Source organism: Nelumbo nucifera, chromosome 3, assembly GCF_055504915.1.
Source record: "Nelumbo nucifera cultivar China Antique chromosome 3, China Antique-T2T, whole genome shotgun sequence".
Lineage (NCBI taxonomy): Eukaryota > Viridiplantae > Streptophyta > Magnoliopsida > Proteales > Nelumbonaceae > Nelumbo > Nelumbo nucifera.
The window spans coordinates 106,809,261-106,833,848 of NC_142651.1; the positions used below are offsets into that span (position 1 = coordinate 106,809,261).

General features: G+C 35.0%; 1 protein-coding gene and 1 pseudogene across 4 annotated transcripts; both read right to left on the reverse strand.

The window, feature by feature from the left end:
• Positions 1–1,352: 1,352 nt before the first annotated feature.
• On the reverse strand, positions 1,353–22,650 carry SWN (SET domain-containing protein). Of its 3 annotated transcripts, none has more exons than XM_010260991.3 (17): positions 22,500–22,650; positions 21,241–21,339; positions 20,628–20,902; positions 20,014–20,175; positions 17,457–17,541; positions 17,134–17,289; positions 16,968–17,015; positions 16,820–16,891; positions 13,055–13,710; positions 11,046–11,199; positions 9,448–9,668; positions 8,048–8,179; positions 3,258–3,348; positions 3,128–3,175; positions 2,920–3,048; positions 1,829–1,906; positions 1,353–1,754 (listed from the first exon to the last, which is right to left on the reverse strand). In XM_010260991.3, exons 1-17 carry the CDS (start codon positions 22,536–22,538, stop codon positions 1,563–1,565), a joined length of 2,637 nt encoding a protein of 878 aa, XP_010259293.1. In that variant the 5' UTR covers positions 22,539–22,650; the 3' UTR covers positions 1,353–1,562. The 3 variants fall into 3 exon arrangements, with proteins under 3 accessions (XP_010259293.1, XP_010259296.1, XP_010259294.1); XM_010260992.3 differs by having other exon boundaries at positions 1,616–1,754; positions 1,829–1,881; XM_010260994.3 differs by lacking the exons at positions 21,241–21,339; positions 22,500–22,650 and having other exon boundaries at positions 20,014–20,180; positions 20,628–20,767.
• Positions 4,762–7,555, reverse strand: LOC148801824 (1-aminocyclopropane-1-carboxylate synthase CMA101-like; annotated as a pseudogene). The gene is made up of 4 exons (XR_016084574.1): positions 7,549–7,555; positions 6,813–6,901; positions 6,553–6,713; positions 4,762–6,438 (listed from the first exon to the last, which is right to left on the reverse strand). The product of XR_016084574.1 is annotated as a 1-aminocyclopropane-1-carboxylate synthase CMA101-like (transcript).
• Positions 22,651–24,588: the final 1,938 nt, after the last annotated feature.

Here is a 24,588-nt window from a genome sequence, read left to right on the forward strand (position 1 = left end):
TTCTCTATTCATTTGCATATGACTAGCACCAAGGTTTAAAGTATCGATATGTCTGATATATCAGTATGGGCGAATCGGTACAGCTTTTGATGTTTTTTGTTTTTTTATTTTTTTTTTGCAACCAGCTCAGGGGGACCAGTTTAGGGCTCCTCCACCCCCTGAACCAGTCAGACCCCCAATACACCCACTGTAGGAGTGTATCGGAGGGGTCTTGGAATGATACATATTGACTGATACGGACTGATACACATCGATACTTTAAACCTTGATTAGCACCAAGGAACCTTGAATTTTCTGATCTCATGCGTCCTGTTCAACTGTGTTTGTTCTATAATCCACAACGGTGATGGATTAATGTTTCTGAATTTTTGAAGTATCCTATAACAGTATATAAATAATTTTTCTTGTCACACCATATAATCAAAATTGAGCGAATCGTCTTTAAGAAGAATTCGGTTTCGTTCATTGCAAAGTCTGTTCGAACAGCCTTACATTGAGAATATCTTTGTATTTGGATGCTAAGATATTCTTTAGAAGAGATTGTTGCCTTGTTAGAACGGTGTGAGCATGGGCTTACACTGACCGAAGTCGAACTCCTTTTAAGAGCCGTGGGTTTCTGGCTTGCAGCTGCTATCACCTTGTCGGTCACAAGTGGATAACAAATTCGCGTGGTGTGATTGGATGTATAGCTTTTACGTACAGCTAGTTTTCACGGCTGCACTACAGTATAACATGCATGAACCTCAGTTGAAAAACTTGGGGTAAAAATCCCAAATTGTTCAAATCGGTTAGATGAATCTTCAATTGTGCATCTAGAGGCCAAAATGGTGAACACGGATAGCATTCAACAGCACATTAAAAAACTAACATCCAATTCCTTTCTATATCATAAATAACAATAGTTTTTATTTCTACGCTTATTTTTATTTTATATGATGAAGAAGTAGTAACGTAGACAGCTTCCTTTCTTGGTCTGTTGTAACAATACTGGATAAGACACTTACCACCTCTTGATGGGATGATAATGTCATAATAATAGGAATCACTGAATTGCTAGGACATCTCACAAGAAAGAGAAACTGGAAAGAGCTCACGGTCACAAGCTCACAGCTAACTTCGGAAATTTCGGGGAAGAAAAAACAAAAAAAGGATTCATGACCCCACTCCCCGCTGCTTATTTCCTCCAAGATCTATAATTAATGATAAGATGATCATAACCATCTGGTCCAATCTATTAAATTCTCTTCAAGGCTATGGCTATTGGCTGGTGGTCCATTCTGGTTAGTGTCATATCCATTTTTTACTACAGCTCAGTTTGGAAAGAGTACAAATACAAATATGTACACTAAAAATACATACAAATAATTGTAATTTACTGCATGGCTTATGGTACCATATATTAGTTTTTAATTTTACAGAATAATTAAATTTTATGTAAATATACACGGTAAAGAAAAAAAAAAAAAAAAAAAAACCTTGCCTGTCATGTAAAATGGGTTGTACTATGAATAAATATGAATGATGAGTGTCTCATTAAAAATCATGGTAAAGGTTGCAAACCATTAATGAGATTGGTGCTTTTGTGCTCGGCCGTGAGATACTGACGTATCGTCTTTTTTAGAACCTTCAGGTTTCCGGGCCCAAATTGGTGCTTGATCAGGTCCATATCGATAATCATAGAAAAGTTCTTCACTAGCCTCAATATGCTCCTTAGCATAAATGCCAACTCGATGATCTCCAGCTACCAGCATTACCTGTACAGACAAATATGCACCCAATAAAGGAAACTAAATTCTGGGATCATGTAGCTAAAAGCTGCATTGCATACCTTTGCATAACAATTAGGGTTTGATGAATGATTTGCAAATTTCAGCTTGTCTCCTTTGCGATATGCATCAAGAACATACTGTCAATAAGGGAAACCAATCCTGAGATCTTGTATATGAAATTACACTAGAATATGACTCTTTAAGATAAATGATCTACTCTGTTAACAAAAAATAGAAACTCTTTGGTACCTAGAGGCAATAATAGAAGCCGATAAAAAGATTACTAAACTAGAACTCACCAAAAAGACGAAATCACAAGTTTAGGCCTATAATGGATGCATTTTTGCAGCTCATTTAAGTATTCATAGTGAGAATCTTTTTTTTTTTTGTTAATTCCATTAAATGTTTGGCTCATGTTTCCAAGTTGCAACTATTGGTGTTGCATGGACTCAGTAGTTTCATCAATGAAGTTAGAGAGGGTAATTAGAACATTTTGCAAAAATGATAGTACAAGGAAATTGTATTTAGAATTTAAGAACTTAAAACCATGGATAATGAAAAAGAATTTTACACTCTACAAGTACAAAGAAAAAAAAAAGAATGAAGCCTAAAAATATAAATCTGTCAATAAAAAATCAATGCCATGTTTGGTTGCTTAGAAAATGAGTGGGGATGAGAATTTTGAACTTTTCTCAGAGACAGATGATTGATTGGTTTGAGAAAGTGATATGGCACAAAAACAAGATTTTCTTGTGTAAAAATTTCCTTACAAGTTCCAGGGCATTTTTCCCTTAAAAACCTTTCTGAAAAGTAAGAAAGCTGAGTATTTGCGAAATGGGTTGATTGGACTACTGATGGCAAGTTTTTTTATCATTTGCTTTACTTTAATTACAAACTAAACATCTATACGAAAATAAAACTTTTCCTTCATTTTCTTTTATCATCTTTTTTCTTCTAATTTCGTTTGACTTTCATATGTTTTCTTTGCAATCAAATGAAGACTAAGGTAAGAAAGAAGCCTGTTGATCTCAAACCTGGCACTAGGGAAAAAATCAAAAGCTTCCTACTCCAAGATATAGAATGAAAAACTGAAAACTTGAGAAGCTTAACATCTACTTTGAAGATACAGAAGCAGGTGAACATCACTTACCTGATCATTCAAGTCAAAAAGGAATGATGAATTTGCACGGTCATAAATCTTCCCACGCTTATCTGCTTCCTGGTGGGAGATCAATTCACCAGTGTATTCTCCAAGATAATCATTTTTGTTAACAGGATTCTGAAATCATGATAACCATAATTTGTGTGAATAACTAGCAAACAAAAATACAAAACAGAGAGTTGCTCTGTCTTATCACCTTTATGAATGCTCCCCATCCAGCAACATCAGATCTCCCCAAGAGTATCTGGAAATTGGGTAGCAGAAGTTACACATGTTAAACCTTTATTTTATTAATTTAGTAAACAGAAAAATCTAGAGCTTCTCACTCTCTGCTGTTGCTTTAGAAGGAGACTCATATTCCCACATTGATAACCATCAACTCGTTGTGGTGGCTGACCTAATGAACCATCTCCACAGCTGCACAAAGTATTAAGTTATTGTATTAAAAAAAAAAAAACATCGTTAGAAGGAATTCCCTACAATGAGATTTAAAAGAATAAAATCTCATTTCAATGGGTAATCATATGACTTGTATATCATATGGACTCAAAGTCTAAACATGAAACTCCTAATCTTCTACCAATATACATCTTCCCTTATTTTCTTGCATTCTTTCTCTCTTTGGTAGGATAGGGGTAAGTGGATGTTGTTGGTTTTTGAGCTGCAGTCATGTCAAAATCTTCTGATTTCACCAAATTAACAATTACTACCTAAAGGAAAACTGATGGAATGATCATGAACCAATGCTTAAAGTCTAATCAAAAGTAAAGTTGAAGTATCTGGCTTTCTTAGTTGGTAAATTTGGAAATGTAGATAAGATAGGCCAAGCTCCAGAATTCTGACATTGCCAGAAGCCACTTGCCAACCTCCCTAGGAAAAATCTATTATGCCAATAGATTTTGACAAGCCAACTTATTGAATTCACAGTACATTATAGAAGGAAAAATATCATTGATATTTTATCAAATAAACTTTATATACAAGTGCTCTAGAAAGATTATGATGTCAAGTTGAGAGTTCCATCTATGAGGATGCTGAAAAGGATAGATTGAAAACATAGCTTTACATGGGATATGTTTGATGAACAGTGACCTAGTCATGTAGCCAACCTAGTTATGACATGGCTTAATTGAGTTGATTTGCATCTCACCGTCATATCCCAAATGAAATGCTGGAACTCATTTGCCAAATTGAGGTATGGTCGTATGGATGTCAAAATCAGAGGCTGCAGAATTGAGCAGTGTAGCCAAGCTTGATATTTGGCTAAACAGATTTTTTTGTTGGTATCTTATACAGTTCAGATTTGGAATTTTGGTTCTCGCAACCCTTAACTTTGCAAAAAAAGTGCCACTTTTGACCCTAAAGATTCAAAAGGGCTACTTTTGCCTCAAATTATGGTGAAAAGGCCCTTTTTAAGGCAAAAACAAACAATGTTAGAGATGTCATTGATCGTTCCGCTAAACAAATAATAAAATAATAAGGCTTACTGATGTGGCACCGCTCAAGTAAAAAAAATGGAAAATTATAGGTGGGTTCCACTCAAAACTCCCACCCATTTAAATGTGACCAAGAATAAAAAATTAATTGTTTTTATTTAATATTAATAAATTATTAATAAAACAAAAATACTCTTCTTCTTTCTCTCCTTCCACCCAATCTCTTGTTCTCTACAACTAAACCACAAGACCACCGCCATTGAACACCTACACTGTTGAATTGGGGCTCATGAACCCAAATGCAGCTAGTTTCAAGAGAAATGGAGAATTCATATTCAAAGAACTCGCACTGTTTCAACTCACCATGCATTCTTCTTCTCACCCATCTGAAATCTTGAATTAGGGATTCAACATCGTTATTGAATCTATATTTTTCTTTATATAGGCATTGGTGGAATTCATGGCATAGATCAGAGGAAACAGAGTGGGCTTTGATCCTAACAAGTTGGTCCTCATTGTCAATGCAACTTCTTATAACGAGATGCTTATCTTTTGTCTTGTTGAATCCAGGAAAGCTTTCCTTCTTCCTACTCCATACAACCTAGTGTAAACTTTTTTTTCTTGTTTATTTGATGTTCTTCTTAGTTAGTTGATCATATAATATATTTGCTAATTAAAATGCAATGTATTAGCTCATTGTTCTTTTTTTGGATTCTTCTCATGTTCGACCAAGATCTTAAATGGCAAACCTAGGTTGAGATCATTCCGATACAATGTAACAACTCTAAAGGCTTCAGAATTACTCAATTTGCTCTAGACAAAGCTTATCAACAAGCCCAGAAACGTAATTTGAAGGTAATGGGGTCTTTATCATCAACCCTTCTTATCCTTTGGGTGTGACCATCAACAACGATGAGCTCAACCGCCTTATTAAATTTGTCACTGACAAAGAAATCCACTTAGTAAGCAATGGAGTTTATTCAGGAATAGTTTTCAACTTGTCGAGATTTGAAAGCACTGCAAAGGTTCTAATGGACAAAAGCCTTGAGGATACCTAAGCTTGGGACCGGGTCCATATCATCTATAGCCTGTCCAAGGATTTGTGTCTTCTTGGATTCTGAGTGGGTGCGATTTACTCTAATGACATCGCTTTAGTCTTAGCCCCAATACTCTCTCTACTCTGTCCTTCGCCGTGGGGCGACTATTGTGGAAAGAGCATGGTCATCCCAATACTCTCTCTCTCTCTCTCTCTCTCTCTCTCTCTCTCCTTCCACTCAATCCCATGCTCTCTGCAACTAAACCACAAGACCACCACCATTGAACCTATTATTGTCAAATTCCCAGTCTTTTGATTAGGCATTACATCATCCACAATGGCAACATTCTATAAAATGGCTGAAAATTAATATTAATTTCTTAACACCTGTTGCAACGCCAGTAACAAGTATTGAACAGGATGGTTGAGAAGTCAACAGCATTGTTTAGACTGGAGACTAGCATGTTGTGTCATTTTTAAAGATTCCTTTGGTTCTCTATAATAAAGTTTCTAGCGAACTTGATGTCGGAGAGGATGGCAGAACGAAAATACTAGGTTTGAGAAGAGATAAGTCCAAAACTTGACATTTTGATTGCGACTGAGACAAAAGTGACGTCATTAGAGTAAACATGCTCACTCAAAATCTAGGAAGATGCAGATCCTTGGATAGGCTATAGATGATGTGGACCTAGTCCCAAAGTTCAGTATCCTCAAGGTTTTTGCCCATTAGAACCTCTGCAGCGCTTACAAATCTCGGCGAGTCAAAGACTATTCCAGAATAAATTCCACCGCTTACTACGTGGATTTCTTTGTCAATGACAAAGTTAATAAGGTGGTTGAGCTCATCGATTGATGGTTGTGCCCAAAGGATTGGAAGGATTGGTGATGAGAACCCCTTTAACCTTCAAATTACGTTTCTGGGCTTGTTGATAAGCTTTGTCTAGAGCAAATTGAATAATTTGGAAGCCACTAAAGCTGTTACATAGTATTGGAACGATCTCAACCCCGCTTCACCATTTGAGATCTTGGTTGAACCTAAGAAGGATCCAAAAAATGAACAGTGAGCTACATATTGCATTTTAATTAGCAGATATATTATATGATTAACTAACTAAGAAGAACATCAAATAAACAAGAAGAAAAGTTTACCCTAGGTAGTATGGAGTAGGAAGAAGGAAAGCTCCCCTAGGTTCGAAATGACAAAAGATAAGCATCTTGTTAGCAAAAGTTGCACTGACAATGAGGACCAGATTGTTAGGATCAAAGTTTACTCTGTTTTCTCTGATCTTCACCATAAATTCCACTAATGCCTACATAAAGAAAAATGAAGATTCAATAGCGATGTTGCATCCCTAATTCAAGATTTCAAATGAGTGAGAGAAAGAATGCATGGTGAGTTAAAAATTTACTTTCTTAAAAGTTGGAAGGCCATGATAATCTTGAAATAGCGCAAGTTCTTTGAATACAGACTCTCCATTTCTCTTGAAACTAGCTGCATCTGAGTTGTTCACAAGCAATGATTCAACAACAATGGTCTTGTGGTTTAGTTGCAAAGAATAGGGGATTGGGTGGAAGGAGTGGAGAGAGAGAGAGAGAGGTGGGGATTTTAAGTGGGACTCACCTGTTATTTTTTCCCTTGAAATTACTTAAGTTGAAGGAGCCAGGTTATTTTTATTTTATTAATATTTCATTATTTTATTTATAAATTATTAATAATTCATAATTAAATAAAATAATTATTTTGTTTTTATTCTTGGTTACATGTAAATAGGTGGAAATTTTAAGTGGGACCCACTTGTAACTTTCCAATTTTTTGAATTAAGTAGTGTCACATCAACAAGCCTTATTATTTTATTATTTGTCTAACAGAATGACCAACAACATCTCTAACATCATTTGTATTTGCCTTAAAATGGCCTTTTCACCATAATTTGAGGGCAAAAATGGCCCCTTTGAAGCTTTAGGGTTAAAAGTGGCTTTTTTTTTTGCAAAGTTCAAGGGTTGTGAGAACCAAAAACCTTTATTTCAAGCTATATGCATAATCTTTTCTAGTTAAGTTTCCAAAAGAATGGGCACATGGATCACTGAACTATTGATCCCTAAAAGACATTGAAACAAGCATAATCCCCTGGTGAGCAACATAACCTGTCATATAGCCATGGTTTATTTATGACCATACTACAAAAGCATTTCCTTTTGTTGTCTAGGTAAGAGATAAGAAAAATAAAGAAAAAAATATAGCTAATCTACATGGTTGAAAATCCTTGGTTTTAAAGAGTCTAGAAATGCTTCAAGGATGGATACAAGAAGTTACATATCCATGAGAAATCTATGCATCAGTTGAAATTAAGTCTGAGAAACTTTAGTATTCGAGTTTGGCAATGATTTTCTATAGATTCAACCAAACGATTATGTGCAGTGAGTGAAACAATCAAATCCAGTCTCTCTGTTGTCTTGATATTTTACCATGGAATGCTGATAACATGACATCTTCAACAATTTGCTGGACAGTAACAAAATACTGTATACAGTGATTTATTGCAAAGAATTATCATTTACTTGATGAATTAGGATAAATTAACAAAACAAATGAAGCTGAAACCAACTCACGGATCAAAGGATTTAGAGATGCAAAGCTCATTACCTGACCCAACAATTCCTGCAAACATCTGGATCACATTCACGGCCAGCTGCAAAGCATGGGCACTGTCGGCTTCTGCACTGACTTTTGGCACAGTGGCACCCTCGAAACCGGTTTTTACAGCTCTTTGAGCACCTTTAAATTAGAAGAAACTCTTTGGATGAGTCAAATGCAATGACCTAACATTGTAGTACAACATGTGAAATTAACAGGTAGAAATAATATGTGGTTAGGTCTTGCATTTCACTCGATGTAATGTTTAATCAGTGGAATATTCAAAAACAAAGATGAGCATAAATTACATGAACTAGTGTAATTTCTCTAGGAAACTACCTCTGACCGAAATTAACATGAAACATCCTAAAAATCAAATTTGCATTTCCATAAACAAAATTCATCATTGTCATTCAAGCCTTATCCCAACTATATGGGGTCAGCTACATGAATCCTGTTTCGCCAGTCCATTCTGTTTAAAGCCATATCAATTGGTAAACTATTGGCGCTTAAATCATTTCTTACTACTTCTATCCATGTCCTTTTTGGTCTACCCCTTGCCCTTCTATCCCCTTCAACTTGTAACAAATCATTTCTTCTTACAAGTGTTGTTGATGGTCTTATGACCAAACCATCTTAGTCTACTTTCTCTCATTTTATCACCTATTAGAGCTACTCTTAAGTTCCTAGAAATGACTTCATTTCTGATCCTATCCTTTCTAGTTTTTCCGCTCATCCATCTTAGTATGCACATTTCTACCACACTCATTTTCTAGACATATTGTTTCTTGACTGACCAACACTCTTGATCCATACAACATAGTCGGCCTTACAACTGTTTTATAGAGTTTCCATTTTAATCTAGTGGTATATGCCTTTTACATAATACTCCACATGCACACCACCATTTTTCCCATCCTGCTCTAATTCTCTGGGCAGCAACATCCTCCTCAATCTCTACTTTGTTATGAATTATCAAACCAAGGTAACGATAAAGGTCACATTGAGTTATCTCTTGGTCTCTAATCCTAAGTATAACATGATTTGCACTCCCACTGTTATTAAATTTACATGCCATATATTCTGTTTTAGCCCTACTTACTTTAAAACCCCTTGTTTCTAAGGCATTTGCCCATAAGGCACAGTTTGGAAAGAGTACAAATGCAAATATGTAGAGTGCAAATACATACAAAATACAAGATTTTGCACTCTACATATTTGCATTTGTACTCCTTCCAAACTGAGCCTAAGCTTAATTTTGTATTTAATCCTTCATTAGTTTCATCAATTAACGTGATGTCATTACCAAACAACATGCACCATGGGACCTCCTCCTGAATATGTTTAGTCAATTCATACATGACCAGTGCTTCCATAAACAAAATTGTTAAAAGAAAATCTTGACATACCCACAGTATTTCTCGCAACAAGTTCCTTCTTGAAGACAAGGACACTGCTTTCCACACATAAACTGGCATCCACAAGGTGTATACTGTTTACATAATTGATGCTTTCCATCTGCAATTCTTTTGCGACTTGATGAATGGCCAGCAGACTTCCATGTGTATTTCAGTTTCCGTGCTCTTCCTCTTCTACGAAACAAACGTGATCTTGTTGGCATCTCTTGCTCCTAGTAAAAGTTCATACCAAATTAAGAACAAACCAGGAAAAAAATATGACAAAATCACAAGAAATAGCACGGATAAAGTAAACATATTAAAGGCCCTCTAATCCTGGAAAAGTGAATAATGGTTATTTATCAACCCTACCGGTCTATTTAACAAGTCTTCAGGAAAAAAACTACCTACTAAATTTAGAAAAGAGCTTCAGCAAAACAACTTCATTATTCTAACACAAGCCAAATGTCACAACAAATAGCAGCCACAAAGTTAACATTTTAAAGACCCTCCCAACCCTGCTGATAATAGTTATTTATCAACCCTACTAGTCTATTTAACAAATCTTCAGTAAATTCTCTTTAACCATTTAACTAGACAACTAATTTAAATAAACAAATAACGTGCAGAGAACAGGCAAAATTGAGATGGGAAAATCATTTTTTTTACCAGCACAAGATGATAGAATCATATTGATTCATGTGCATTGCCTGAAGCCAGATTAAGTGTGATATCTTAACATTTCAATAGTGAGAGGAACAATCTCTTTACAAATTTAGGTGCTTATATAGAAAAAAGAAATACAAATAAAAGGAGGGAAATTAGGATTTATATACCTATCACTGAGAATATGAACAGGGTTTACTGTGGAGTTAGCAGACTGTTCAATGAAGGGTATTCCATGGTAACTTCTATCCTATGATTAACTAACAGTAAAATTCAAATTTCCACTACTAATGTTGACTATTTTCAGTTTTTTTTTTTTTACTCCACAAGGTTTGAAGGTTTAAAGACTTGATTATGGCTATGAAGCAACTAGCCTAAACAACTAGGAAAAGTCAAAGATGATACAACTTGATTGAGTCCATTAAAACCTATGTTCTCCTTTTGAATAAGAAGGATGAAATAAAAAAAAAATGAAGACTGAAATTAGTCTCATAATCTTTATTATTCACTTGCACATAACCCTTGAAGGATAACTAGTCATTTAATTGCCTTTTCCAGTTCCTGAAAATAGATATTAAAGGTATACCATTATTATGGTATTTCACTATAAAAAGCAGACAACATACAATGAAGATATTACATGCATGGAACATAGAGAGCCAATCTTTAAGAATATATCATTACTATGATATTAAATTGTTCTGATCTGACAGAGCAAGTAACATATAATCCATATGCAATGACAATGCTATGCATAGAGAACACTGAAACTAATTAAATGAATACTTTAACCTATCTAACTTTGCCAGATCATCAGTTATTTACTTTGTTTATGAGTATCGTCAATTATTTACTTGTAACCTAACAATGAAACATGGCTTTCCTAAATGAAAAAAAAAAAAAAAAAGCAAAAGAAGAAGAAAAGAGATTGTTCCAGCACATACCATATTCTCGTTATCATCTTTATCATTGCTTTCCAAGCATGGACTTGGCAGATCTGCAGATTGGTGTGCCATTGCAGCTCCTTCCTTAAGCATGTAGGTGAATACCTCTATGCAGGTCTTCAAACCAGAGAGTAAATTCCTAGCTATGAGGCAACTGCAAAGCATGATTTGTAGATTAGGCATAAAAGAGATAGATGGGGCTTACACACAAAATTATATGATCAGAAGTCTTGGAGTAGCACAGACAGCCAGTATCATTCTCGAATAAGGAAAAACAATTATCCAGTAAGTCAATACATTTCATTTGCAAGAGACATGTGTTAGAATTTTCAGAACTAGTCTCGAAAATGCATAACTATAATCAACTATATCTAGTACGGTAATGCATAATTATGTTTTTATTCTGTTACTTCCATTGGAGATTGAGTTAGCAGTTTACTACTATGTAGAGATTTTAAAACAGTCGGATATCCAAGTTTCAACTTCTCATGTAAGAGATGCAGTACATTGTATCAGGCCTCCTACATTAGGTAAAATAGTAACAATATATTGAAGTTGTTGTTCCCTTGCCATATGCCTAAAGTAGCTACTGTTTTCGTATTTTGGAATTGCTATATCTTCTTTCTCTTGGTTTTCTAAGGAAACCTAGGGAACTTTACCATGAATTCAGGTCTTGGTTCAAACTCCATAGATGAAAATTTCTAAAACAATACCTTGCAGGGATTTGAATTGTAGTTTCCTAGTATCATTTTAACATAGAAATATACCTGTATAGCCACTTCAGTCCTGTTCTTCAATATATATGTGCATGCCTGTGAGTAGGTGGGATGTCAATCTGGGCATTGCTATCAATTCAGATGCACATAAAAGTTCTCGTTGTACCCATATTTCTTCAAAGCAAAGGTTATGAAAATTTGGTCATCGGGTATCATGTAGTGCACATACTGAAAACTGACACATCTAAACTCTAATTGAAATTGAAATTTTTCATAAATGTTATTTTTTATGATTAATTTTCATGAATTTTCCTTTTTACCTTTTCTTCTTGGTAACTCCACCAATGTGAGCTTATCTTACACTGCCAGTCCCAAGCCCAGATAAAGGAGGAGGGTTGTGTTAGGTTGGCAGATGGCAATAAAATGTTTGCCAAACTCTTATGGTCATGGATGGTGATGATGATAATGATCTTTTCTTCTTGGTCCTTTTGTGGACCTCCATAAAAATTCCCCTCTCATCTTCCTTTAAGTATAGAGTATCTATATCCAACGGGGAGGAGACCACCTAGCATCAAGGAATGCAACAAAAAAAGAAACAAAAAAACAAATACCATTTTCCAACTGACAAGAGACTAGTAAACAGTAGATAGTTTCACAAAAACAATTTCAAGATAGCGGAATAACAAAAGGAAAAACCAATGATTTCTTACCAATCAAAATAACTTAACCTGCCCTAATTTTATGGGCAGCGGCTCTTCAATGTTCAATCTCTCCTTCACCATGAATTATAAAATCAAGGTATCTCTCAGTTGCAAGTTTTAATTGTATCACCATTTCTATTCCTGATATTGCTAAGTTTGCACTACATATATTCCATTTCATCCTATCCATAAAACCTTTTGGTTCAAAAGCACCTGTCCACATGTATAATTTTGGATTTAATCCCACTTATACCAATGTTGTCCATTAGAAAATATGCACCATGGGACCTCCTCATATAAATTTCATTTAAGATTATTCTTGACTAGCATGTCCACTTGGAATATTTGCACCTCATTCACCAATCAATTTTTCTTTTTTACTTTAATGATTCTTCACAAACTCAAGGTTATCACCTTTCCTTGGATCCACAAGTAACAGTTGCTTTTCCCAAAGATCAAAGTACATAATACAATAACTCTAGAGAGCATACCATGTAATTATTTAGTTCTATATTATCAACAAATATGAACATGAAGGATGGAGGGGAAAAAAGAAAAGTGGAATGGATTAGATAAACTTAGAATTCTATACCTGTTTTTCCCAAATATCTCTATTCCCTTCAGGTACAATTCTTTCTCAATAGGTTTCCACTCAGAACCATTTAAAGTTCCGTCTTCATGTATTGCTCTGGAACTGGGAAATTGCTTTGTCAAAGGCCCTTCTACAGCATTATTTGTTTCATGTTCTATGTTCTCCTTATTCTCATCATATGCAACACTGCTAGGTAAAGTAATATTTTTCCAAGTATGCTCAAAAGATTCATTTAAACCACAGTCAGTGCTTGTTTGGGTTTGATTTTCATCAGGAGCTCCAGTAAGTGGATGCACAATATTGGCACTCAAACTGAAATCTGAATTTGGTACATCTGTTGTATTTGAAGATGATATTTTCTTCTGCTTCTTGACAGAAGAACTCTGGAAGTTGCTGGAATCTTGTGTTGACTCTTCTGGTGCTGTATTTCCATGCCTTGAGCGTTTCCCTAAATTTTCATGTGAAGATACTCCTAGAATAGATGTATCATTATCTAAAGCACCAAAAGAAACTTCTGGAGTATTATCATCTTGTGAAGAAACATTAGCAATCCCTTTCCCATCTTTGCATCTTTCATCAGTTCTGATGTCAGTGATATTATCATCAGGGCTAGAACTGGTATTAATCCTTTCTGATAAGTCTCTGGGTCCTTTTACCTGCAAGACAACTAAATTGAGTTAAACATGAGAAGTTACCAATAAAGGAAATATTAAATCAGTAACCAAAAAATTTAAATTTTATATTTCCATCTTGCTTTTCCCTCCACCAGTGTGAGCTTGTCTTGAACCGCTGATCCTAAGCTCGGATAAAGGAGGGTTGTGTCAGGTTGGCAGATGACATAAAACTTTTGCCAAATTTCTATGGTTATGGATCCTGAATTGTCTTTTCTGGTGAAATAGGATTCATGTAGCCAACCCCATATAGTTGGGTTAAGGCTTAGATGGCGATGATGATGATTTCCATTTTCCTTTTCCCACCTTTTCTGGATGAAAGATCCATGAGAATTTACAAGCATTTTTATAAAATGTGGTTCATGTAGATGTAGGACAAGCCCATGATTTCAGGCAGAATATATGATATAGAGGAAGTAAAGTGATAAACTAACCCAAGAATCAGCTCTATGGTTGTCTGAGTGTGGATTGATACCTAAAGGTCTATTATGAGTTAGTACGTAGTAGGGATTCTTTAATTCTTTAAGGAGTATTTCATTCCAGTCACCTTATAAATGTTTCTTTATTTATCAATGCATTCTGCTATTGTGATTTGTGATAGAATATTGGTCTCCAAAGGAGAACAAAATATCACCTAAGATCCTCTAAAATATTTACTAAGATGTTCAAATTGGATATCATATAACAAGAAATGTTTGTGGGGCCAACAATAGAGTTTTGTTTTTCTTTGTCAATTACTGGACCTTCATCATTCTCACCTGGCTTGAAAAAATTCATTCATGAATTTTCTTATGGAGGATAGATCTTTCTAGACAAAATCATTGGTTAGGAAATGAAATTACTTTGTCTATCCAATGAAGGGTACTAATACTCCTTGTGTTTTTTGAACTTGTTGAGCCTTCCAGGTCATCATGAAATGCCAACAATAAATAATCAGTAGATCAAGAGATGAAACCCATTTTTGGATTTTCTAGATTCTTGACATCTTCTGTAGCAATAAAATTCTGACATACAGAGGCATTATCATTGATATTGTAGATGATATTGAGAGTCTCTCCTTCAAAACTCAAGATTGACAACCTTTAGATTGAATATGTATTTGTTCACATGGTTCTGTGAGTGTTTAACTATACTTGCACCCATTAAGAGTGATCATTTCCAGCCCAGCCCAGAAATGTCTAGATCTTGGGCCTGGGCCCACAATATATATTATATATTTTAAAATATATAATATAATATATTTATAATATGAATATATATATATATGTATGTGTGCATGTTTTATTTTATTCTTTTGTGAATATATATATATATATATTTGCAAGTTGACACATGTCCACCAGTTAACTCGTAGAAGAGTGCATAGCTTATTCTCTTTGTTTAATTATTCTTATATAGGTGAATGCAAAATCTTCATTCTCATAACTAGTCAATGTGGGACCTTGAAAGTAGGGGTGATCATGGGTCAGGCCCAGGGCCCCGGGCTGGGTTTAGCACCAATTATAAAGGCTTCAACCTAGGCCCGGACCTGAACCTACACAAGACCGAGCTGGCCTTATGGGTTTCCCGGGTCTAATGAAAGATGATTTAAGGAATCATGGGCCAGGCCAGGAAGAACTTTGGACCCGTGGAATATAATGATAAAAATTTAATTATTTATAAAATTTTAAATTAAATAATATATAATACTTAAGAAATATTGCACAAGTCCAAGCTAGGCTAGACTTCGCTAGGCTTTGGACCTACTGCACAAAAAATAAGGCATGGGCCTTGCTTAATTCCTAGACTTAATTTGGCTTGGCTTACCTATTCTTTTATAGATGAAGGCCTTCATTCCCATACATTGCTCAAGAATGGGAAAAAGCCTTGTCTAGGGGGACAAATCTCAGACTTTTGACTCATGTGTTGACACATGAGTATATATATAATTTGTTATATATAATACATAATATAACACATTATAATGTAAAAACATTATGTATATTATATATTATATTATATTGTGGGCTGGGTCGGCCAGGTTTCCAGGTCAGGCCAAGAATGACCACCCCTGCTTGAAAGAACAAAGCAAGTTGAAATAGTTGGGAATGCAAGATAACATTCAAGGTCCCACATCGACTAATATGAAAAATGAAGGCTTTTCATTTGTCTATATAAGAAAAACAACCACAAGTGTTGGGTGGCCATATTTTTTGATGTCATAGGCCCAAAGCCCAGCTCAGCCTAGGTCTGTACAAACCTAGGCCCACCCCATGGTCAAGCCTAATGCCCAGAATATGAAATTTTACATTTAATTAGATATATATGTTTGGGAAAATTACTTAAACTATCCCTTAGGTTTTTGACAATTACTTAAAGTAGCCCTTTGGTTTCAAAAATTACTAAGTACCCCTATATAATGATGTATAATGAAAAATACTACCCCTCCATTAGGTGTCCATCACATTCCGTTTGCACCTGACTAGACAAGATATCTCTTATGGAGTTATGTGTCATTATTCAATTTATGCATCAACTACATACATCTCATCTAGAAGTCACTGAAAGATTCTTATCCTATCAAAAAGGGTCTCTAGAGTAACTTGTGGAACTTGGGTGTTGGATGCTTCTGAATTCTGATAAACCAACTACGATGGTCATTGCACGTAACATTCATGCACTCCCAAGCAAAGGTTCAAAGTATCGATACACATCAGCCCGTATCAGCCAATACGTATCGTGCCGGTGGCTTCCCGATACGCCCCTACAGGGGTTGTATCAGGTCAGACCATGGTTCAGAGGGTAGCCAGGACTTAAACCGACCCCACTGAACCGGTTTTGAAAAAAATAAATAAAACTTAAAAAAAAGCACCGATACTTTGAACCATGCTCCCAACTAATAATCTTTGTTAAAGACAGACCTAGGAAATATTTGAAGCTAATGTTTGCAGTTTTCTATTTTTGAAGAAGAAAACATTTGGGTCTACCATATGAAATAAAAGGGCAATATAATAAGAAAATTGAGGTCAACCGCAGAAACATTTTGGTCAGCATTTACAATTATACACAACCATCATGAAGTTTGCCATCTCAGTTTTCAAAAACAAAGAAATACCTGAAGATAGCACTGATCACCACAAGGTTTTCCATTTTCTTCATGTTCACCCCAATATGACCGCTTTTCACCCTGAAAGGAGACCTCCTATTAGGACAAATGAAAACAACTACCTACAGATTCCATGTAGGGAAAAGAATCTGCTTACTGGGATGACTAGATTTTGAGAACAACCATGCAGACGACAATCAAATACCTGTGGGATGAAAACCAGAACAGACAATAACTAACAGTGACAGTTAATGCCACAAATTAGACTGCAGAAATAAATCACTCTCTAACAAGTGGACCAACAATTTTCTGTGGCCAAGTACCAGACAGCGGCGGCAGAAAAGGTTATCAAAAGAATCTAAAGCAGCACTAAGGCTCTTCTCCAAAAGTAGACTCCTTTCAAATCCTCCTTGCACAGAATCTTGCATATTTTTGCTTGCTTTCTCATGATATTGCTCCATAAGTATGTTGTATCTTTCCTGCAAATCTCAGATGGTAGTATATATCTATTAGTATAAACAATTGTCGTAAAAAATGAATCAAGTAAATAGATAAATTATGATCTTTAAGTTGAAGTATTGAAGAAACCTCATCCATACTCATGAGGTTGAGGAAAGGAAGTCCCAAGTTTGCCAAATATTATTACCTGGACCTCAGTTGTTGTAGCCTCAATAAATTGGCTCAGAAGATTCAACACTTCCTGGTCTACCCCATGCTCCTGTAAGACGTTCCTGCAAAAGCCATGACAGGAAACAGAAAATGCTTATGACAATAAAAAGGATTCATATTACACAAGCATCTGCTAACAAAAGCTGAAGAATGGAAATGGGCATAAAGAAAAAGGATTAATAACAAGATATGAATTTGGGAGTGACAGAAGCAACAGTTCAATCAATAATAGAATAAACTTAAGCTCCATTTATAACAACAGAACAACATTGTCTTAGAACACACTCAAGTAAACTTCCATATGAGCTCATACTACCTTGTGGACCCAGTAGGTCAGAAGACGGAAGAAAGTTGATTGAGATGGTCTTATCATGTGAATAAAGAGCAATGGCTACACCACTGAGGAGTAATTTGGTGCAATAGGAAGGCCAGAAAATGCCTTAGATTGATGTAGTAAGTCACAAAGATTCTGAAACTTATTTGTTACTGGGATATGCCCTAGATATGTTGGATGGGCAAAGCAGGATTTATGTGGACAAACCCCAAATGCATGAGTCAAAGACTTAGTTGAGTTGAGTTAAACTCAATTTTCTCAAAACATTTCCTGAGCTTAGACATTTCAATGTTTTCTAAAATTTATATCACAATCTAGCTTATTTCTAATGTGGAGCATCATATGAACAGGAAAATGAAAATCCCTTGCCGCTGGTTTAAAAGCCAAATTAGATCAAATCATTAAGTGTTCAAATTACCAATAACTCTAATTTTCAGGCTAACCATTATATTATCACTTTCCAATATAAAAGTTTTTGTCAAGCAAATCACAGCTACCGGTTATACCACTAATCCCTGATCCAGAAGGTTACAATCCAATGGTAGTATTTAGCCTATAAAGACAAGACAACAATAGCTTCTTCCACTCTATAGTCTGTGTCTAAACATCCTTGAACATTTTCTTTTTAATTGTTAAATTAATTACAGCAATGACACCATGCTCAATATTTAGAATAGTTAACTACATTAATGACATAATGCTGCTATCATGGATCTAACGTGCCAATTGGATAGCTAACAATGGACAAATCACTTCAGAAGTCTGCGATCTGACTATGTTTCCAAAACATTGCTTACTATAATGCAAGTCTTTATATTTCAAGCACCTTACTGCCCCAAAGGTTCTGTTCTTCCCCTTAGAGAATATGTGACGCTTCAGATTATGATGACGTGCAACAACAGGACATGTTCATTTAATTTAGACAACGTATCAACTATTACAGGTATAAAGTTATGTTCCTTTAGCATTACAAGGAGCATGTATATGACACTACATGCCATTTAGGTCTGCCAACAGTCTGGGCCAACCCAGCTAACCTGAACCAACCCAATCCTATTACACAGGGCCAGGGTCTGCATGTTGAATTCCAATTATAATAAGGTGAGGATTGGTTTTACCTGTTCCGACCTGATTAAGATCGAAGCTTGATTTTGTTAAATACATATTATAATATATATTAGGATAGCATGTCAAAGATACCCCCAACATTTTATACATATTTTTCATGCCTTACCTGTGAGAACATCATAAAAGATGCCTAAATTCATCATTTTTAGGGCTTACATAAGATTTTATGAGAAGAAAGAACAAGATAATTAGCAGGTTTGCTGCCAAATTACTAAGCTAAAGGCCTGTAAACTATAATTGGGTCTTATTGGGTCAGACCTGATAAGCTCGATTAGGTTCTGAATCTAGTTCTTACAGAACCTATAGGATCTGCATCAGGACAGGATCTGTGTGCTTTCGGGTCAGGATGAGGTCTACCTTGACCCAACCCATTGACAGCTCTAATCATCTAAAGGAAAGAAATATAATAGAATAAAGAACATAAAATCATGCATTCTCAAGCAAAAGGTGAAAGGAAACAAAGATCATCAGCCCTGTCAGCAACAGAAAGGTATTTCTTCTAACAGAAAGTTCGATCTTTAATACTCAAGGATTTTGAGCTTATGCAAAGCAGTTATAGGTTAACTATTAAAGCAGAGTTCACAACTTGAGCCTTGAAATTGTTAGAATTAGTTGACAGGGGAATTATTGCCTTTTCCTTGTTATTTTTTCTCTCTTAGGTCTGCTGTAACTAATATAAGGGCATTGTTGTCATTTCAGCTTTAGTAAAATGTTAATACAAGCTGGGTCGACAGTAAGGAGGGGTGTGTGAGATTTCTCCTTGCTTGCCTTCCCTCTTTTTTTCTCCTTTTTCTTCTCTTTCCCTTCTCTTTCTCTTCCTATCTTCTCTTTCTTCTTTCTATCTTTCTCTTCAACTTTTCTTTTCTTTATTGAAGTTGGAACAGAAGTTAAACAACTTTTCTTTATTGAAGTTAAACAACTATCACCAGGAAAAGAAGGATAATTCCTAGTAGAAAAAGAACAAAACAAGTTCTGTTCCATTTTCATGCACATATGACCAGGTTTCTTGTTGATAATACAATGAACCAAGGATGAAACTGTAGCAAAGTAACATAAGCCACTTAGATCTTACCACAAAATCTGATCTTCACCTTCAGAGAACTCATGTTTCTCTTCCTCTGGTTCAGCAATATCTTCCTCACTATCACTACAGATCAGGGCTTCACTGCCACATGGATCATAGTAAATTTGTCTTCTCCCTAAGACTGATTGATCTTCAGCCATTCTCTGATTTCTGTGCTGTGTGAAGCAAATTTGAGAAAACAAGAAGAAGAAATAAAAAATTTATGGAAAATTAAGAGAAAAGGCAACCTGTCCAAGTAGGTAATCTATTTAGTGCAGAGTATAAATATAACAGTCCAAATAAAAATTGTTATAAAGTGTAGGAGATATGCACAATAGAACTTATAGTCAATGGGTAAAGGAAAAAAAATGCAAAATTCACAATAGATGTGTTATCTGCTAGTGTTTAAAATTTTAAAATTTCAATTACATTGCTCCCCTTTATAAGCTACTTGTTACTTATAAGGATCAATAGATTGCTCATGTCACTCTTATAATATTCATGATACAGCTATTCCTAGATTCTGTCCAATGCCACTAATTAAAATGCAGGAAACACTAGACCAAGAGTGAATGAGCAATCTTGTAATACTCATGATAAGCTATTACAGAACTGTGTCATACTTGTCCAAAAATATCCAAGTAGTATAAGGTGGAATCTTCTCGATTAAAGGAAGCCTGATAGCTGTTGAGGACAAAATTTCTTCATCATTAATGCAGTCCCTTTCTCCTGATCCCTGAGCAGACCCACTAAACTTACAAAGAGCATTCTCAGCTCTAAAAGAAAGCATGTCTTTTGACCCATTGTGCTCCATGAAATAGAAATCCTTCTTCAATGCTGCTGACTGAAGTTGGGAGGTGTGACATTGTAAAGTCTTTCTATTTCTTTCAAGCTTTTCCTACAAAATAAAACAAAAATCAACAAGAATCAATTACTGCTCACATGGAACAGACAGTGCAGCATCAGCTTATATGGTTCCTCTCCCTCCATTCACATTCAAAGTACACACAAAGACTGGCTTCAACACCAAAACAACCAAATTTTGAACCTCTTGGCTAAAGGTTTACATGATTGAGCAATGATAATGCTCAACCTATAAGAAGAACAAATATCGATACCATCTCTAGAAGGGGAACCAATATACATTAAGGTTGATAATACATATAGGAAAACAAGTACATACAACTTTCCATTGTTTTGCCAAAAGATATATATAGAATCCAATAATTGACTTACTCTAATTGAAGCAACTCTGGCGTTTTGAATCTCCTTTTTCAGTTGAGATATTCTGGATAATAACATCCCAAAAGTCTCATTTGTGTGTTCTTCAGATTTCTGTGAAGACATAAGAGATACCATATGATATGAATCCATGCTTAGTTTCCAATTATTTGATCTAGAAATCTAGGCAACTGAGCAAGACTTCGTGATTACAAATGGGTGAAAAGAAAAAACAAGGAATTGCTCTCTCTATAGTAATTCCAGTTAATATCATGCTGCAAGATTAATTTGGAAGGATAGCATGTCCTTTCAATGGCTTGACTACTAAATGCAAAAGTAATAAATTAAACTCCTGCATAATCCATGCCTCTGCTCATTTGATACAAATGTTGACTAGAAGTACAAAACAGTCTGGAGATAACCGATATCTGGCCATTTCACCATTAATTCGTGTAAAAACTATAAACCCTTCGCCCGTTTAAGCTATATATGATCAAGATTTGGAAATAAGTCAGGGCTTATAGGTACTAATATGAGTAGATGTCACATGAATTCCAACGAAATTCTGAATTATTTATTCATTTGATTCTCAAACAACTTCTTAAATAGAGACTTAAAGTCTAAAGGAGTAAAAACCTTCTTATTGAGATTATAGTTAAAACAAATTAATTGTCGATCAACTTGGGGGATTAAAGTATATCGAAAGGAATTGCCCCGCGTAAAATTATAATATAATTCGGATATCATATATAATTGAACAGAAATCATGAACCATCTCTTTACACTTATTTTCCCGATAGCATATGGTGTATCTATATTCTATAATCTAAGAAATCATGCGCACTCAGTTGAAGCAACGGAAAATAATTTCCTTTTTCTTTGTTCAAAATTTAATCGCCCAGTAAAACCGTGACAAGTTTGATTACATGAAACGCTAGTTCTTAACAAATTATTGATCCGGAAAGCCCGTAAGCCAAGAATTTCGATATTCTATTGCAATATTTTCTTCTAAGACACCGAAACAACTAACACTCGTCTTGAAACCATCGACTGAATTCTTACATTGATAACAAATCTCAGCAAAAAAATCAAGGAAACAAGAATCACAATCGCCAGCGTTGCATATTAATAGTATTTGGATTATAGATTCAATCAAACTTCTTTAAGAACTCGATGAATCGAAGGCAAAAAAAAACAGAGACAGAAATGCGCGGAAATAGGAAGAAAGTTTCCGGGAACAAAAGTAAAAATAAAAATAAAAAGAATCAACTGACTTTGATTCTTGATGCAGATTCGGTTGCTTTAGATGCCATGACGAATGCTCCCCTCTGTAGTCCGAACTTCGATCGACAGAGGGAGAGAGAGGAATGGAGAGAGGTGGGCGGAAGGGGAGGGGGAGGGGGAGGGAGGAGAACAGAGAGGTCAGAACTCGTAAAGCGTATAGGAGGAATATAGGGGTGTACTAAAGACAGTCGAGTGGATGCTTCATACTCGTGGCGCACTTTCAGAGGACCAAACTGTCGTGGTCCCACGATACGATCAGGTGACGGTGATGACTGATGACGAATTGACGATGGTTGGGTTTGGGTCATGAGAAACGATGGGTCACCCGACACCCGCGGGTGAAGAATTCGGATTTCGGATTTCATCCTCACTGCGACGTGGTTTTACCGTTTTAGGCTTGGATAATCGGATTAAAACCGTAAATCACAACCTTTGATGTATTGCAGTGGCCCCACCCTGACGTCACTGATTTAGGGTGGGGCCACTGATCTACATCGGAGCCTATGATCACTCACCGTTATGAGAGACAAATGCTCACAAACGCAAACCTACCCCGATTCATACGAGTACGAATTTGTTACCAATAAAACGCTCCCAACACTATTCTAATAAGCCACTACAGCCGTACATTGAGAACTTTCTTGGGAGATGTTCCCGATGTATGATACTTAATGGTTTGTTGGGCTTCATGTGATTACAAAATGGGAGTTCGGATCTCAGTTTTATGTATGCCGAGGTGTACTTCCAATTAAAATATCTTGCATTACACTAGGCCAAGGTTTAAAATTTTATCAGTTCGTATCGTCTGATACATTGCGGTTGAAGATCCGATACACGGAATATATCGAATCTGTATGTTTCGTGTATTATCGTTAGTATCGGTCCGAGACGAGCCTGATTTCGGGTATGTATGGGCAACTTGACTACTAAAAATCGCAAATAGAGGGCAAATGGATTTGAACCCTAGTCATTTATTTGTAAGGGCAAGAAGTCCACCACTATGGCACACTACAAGTGTTTGTCATATAAATTTGTATTTTAATTCTTAATTAAATTCGTTTGTTAGTGGATGATTATCAACAAAAGTTAAAATTCATCATTAAAAAATATAATAAATATCAATGATTAGAGGACCGGGCTAGACATCAACACAAAAAAGGGAGAGGTTCATAGGTTAGAGGTTTAACCGAGGTCAAATTGTGATGACGTAATATATTATATATTATATATATTAATATATAATATATAATATATATTATTATACATATATATAATATTAATATATAAAAATGTATATTATATATATTGGATTATAATATTATATATATAATATATTGAGGTGACCTTGGTTTCCGGAACAATATATGATTATAATATATATATATATATATATATATATATATATATATATATATATATATATTATACAATATTATAAATCATATATTGGATTCTAATATATTCAAATTATATAATTGTATTCTTTTATAATAAATATTTTATTTTAATTTCAATTTTTTATAAGACACCTGTAAACAAAAGGTCACTGCAATAGGACATCTAAGCAAAAAATTATGGCCTTTAGAATTTTGCATTAATGTACTAAAACAATTTAAAAAATCAGTTGTTTTTCTAAAACTATGACTGCTTCACTAGTTTTTGAGTTTGACTAGTCAGGTCAACACTTTTGGGAAATTTTTAACCTAATCTAGTCATGGTCCAACCGGTCCAATATGCCAATCAGTCCTATTTTCTAAAAAAGGTAAATATTAATACAAATTATATTAATTTTTTAAATACTATGGTATGTATCTATATAGAAACATTTTAATTCTTTTATCATTTTTCAACGGTTTCCAATTATGTTTCAATATTTCACACTTTGTATAAATCACTGAAATATGGATTTTTATGTTTTAATAGTTTATTTATAGTGATATAAAACTCATATTTATTGTAATTAACATAAGTTTTTAAGATTTATATGAGTTTCTTAGTGTATTTATGTGTATCTTAATTTTTCGTCTGTATCCATGCGTATCTTAAACGAATCTCAATACGTTTCTTAAAATTATCTCT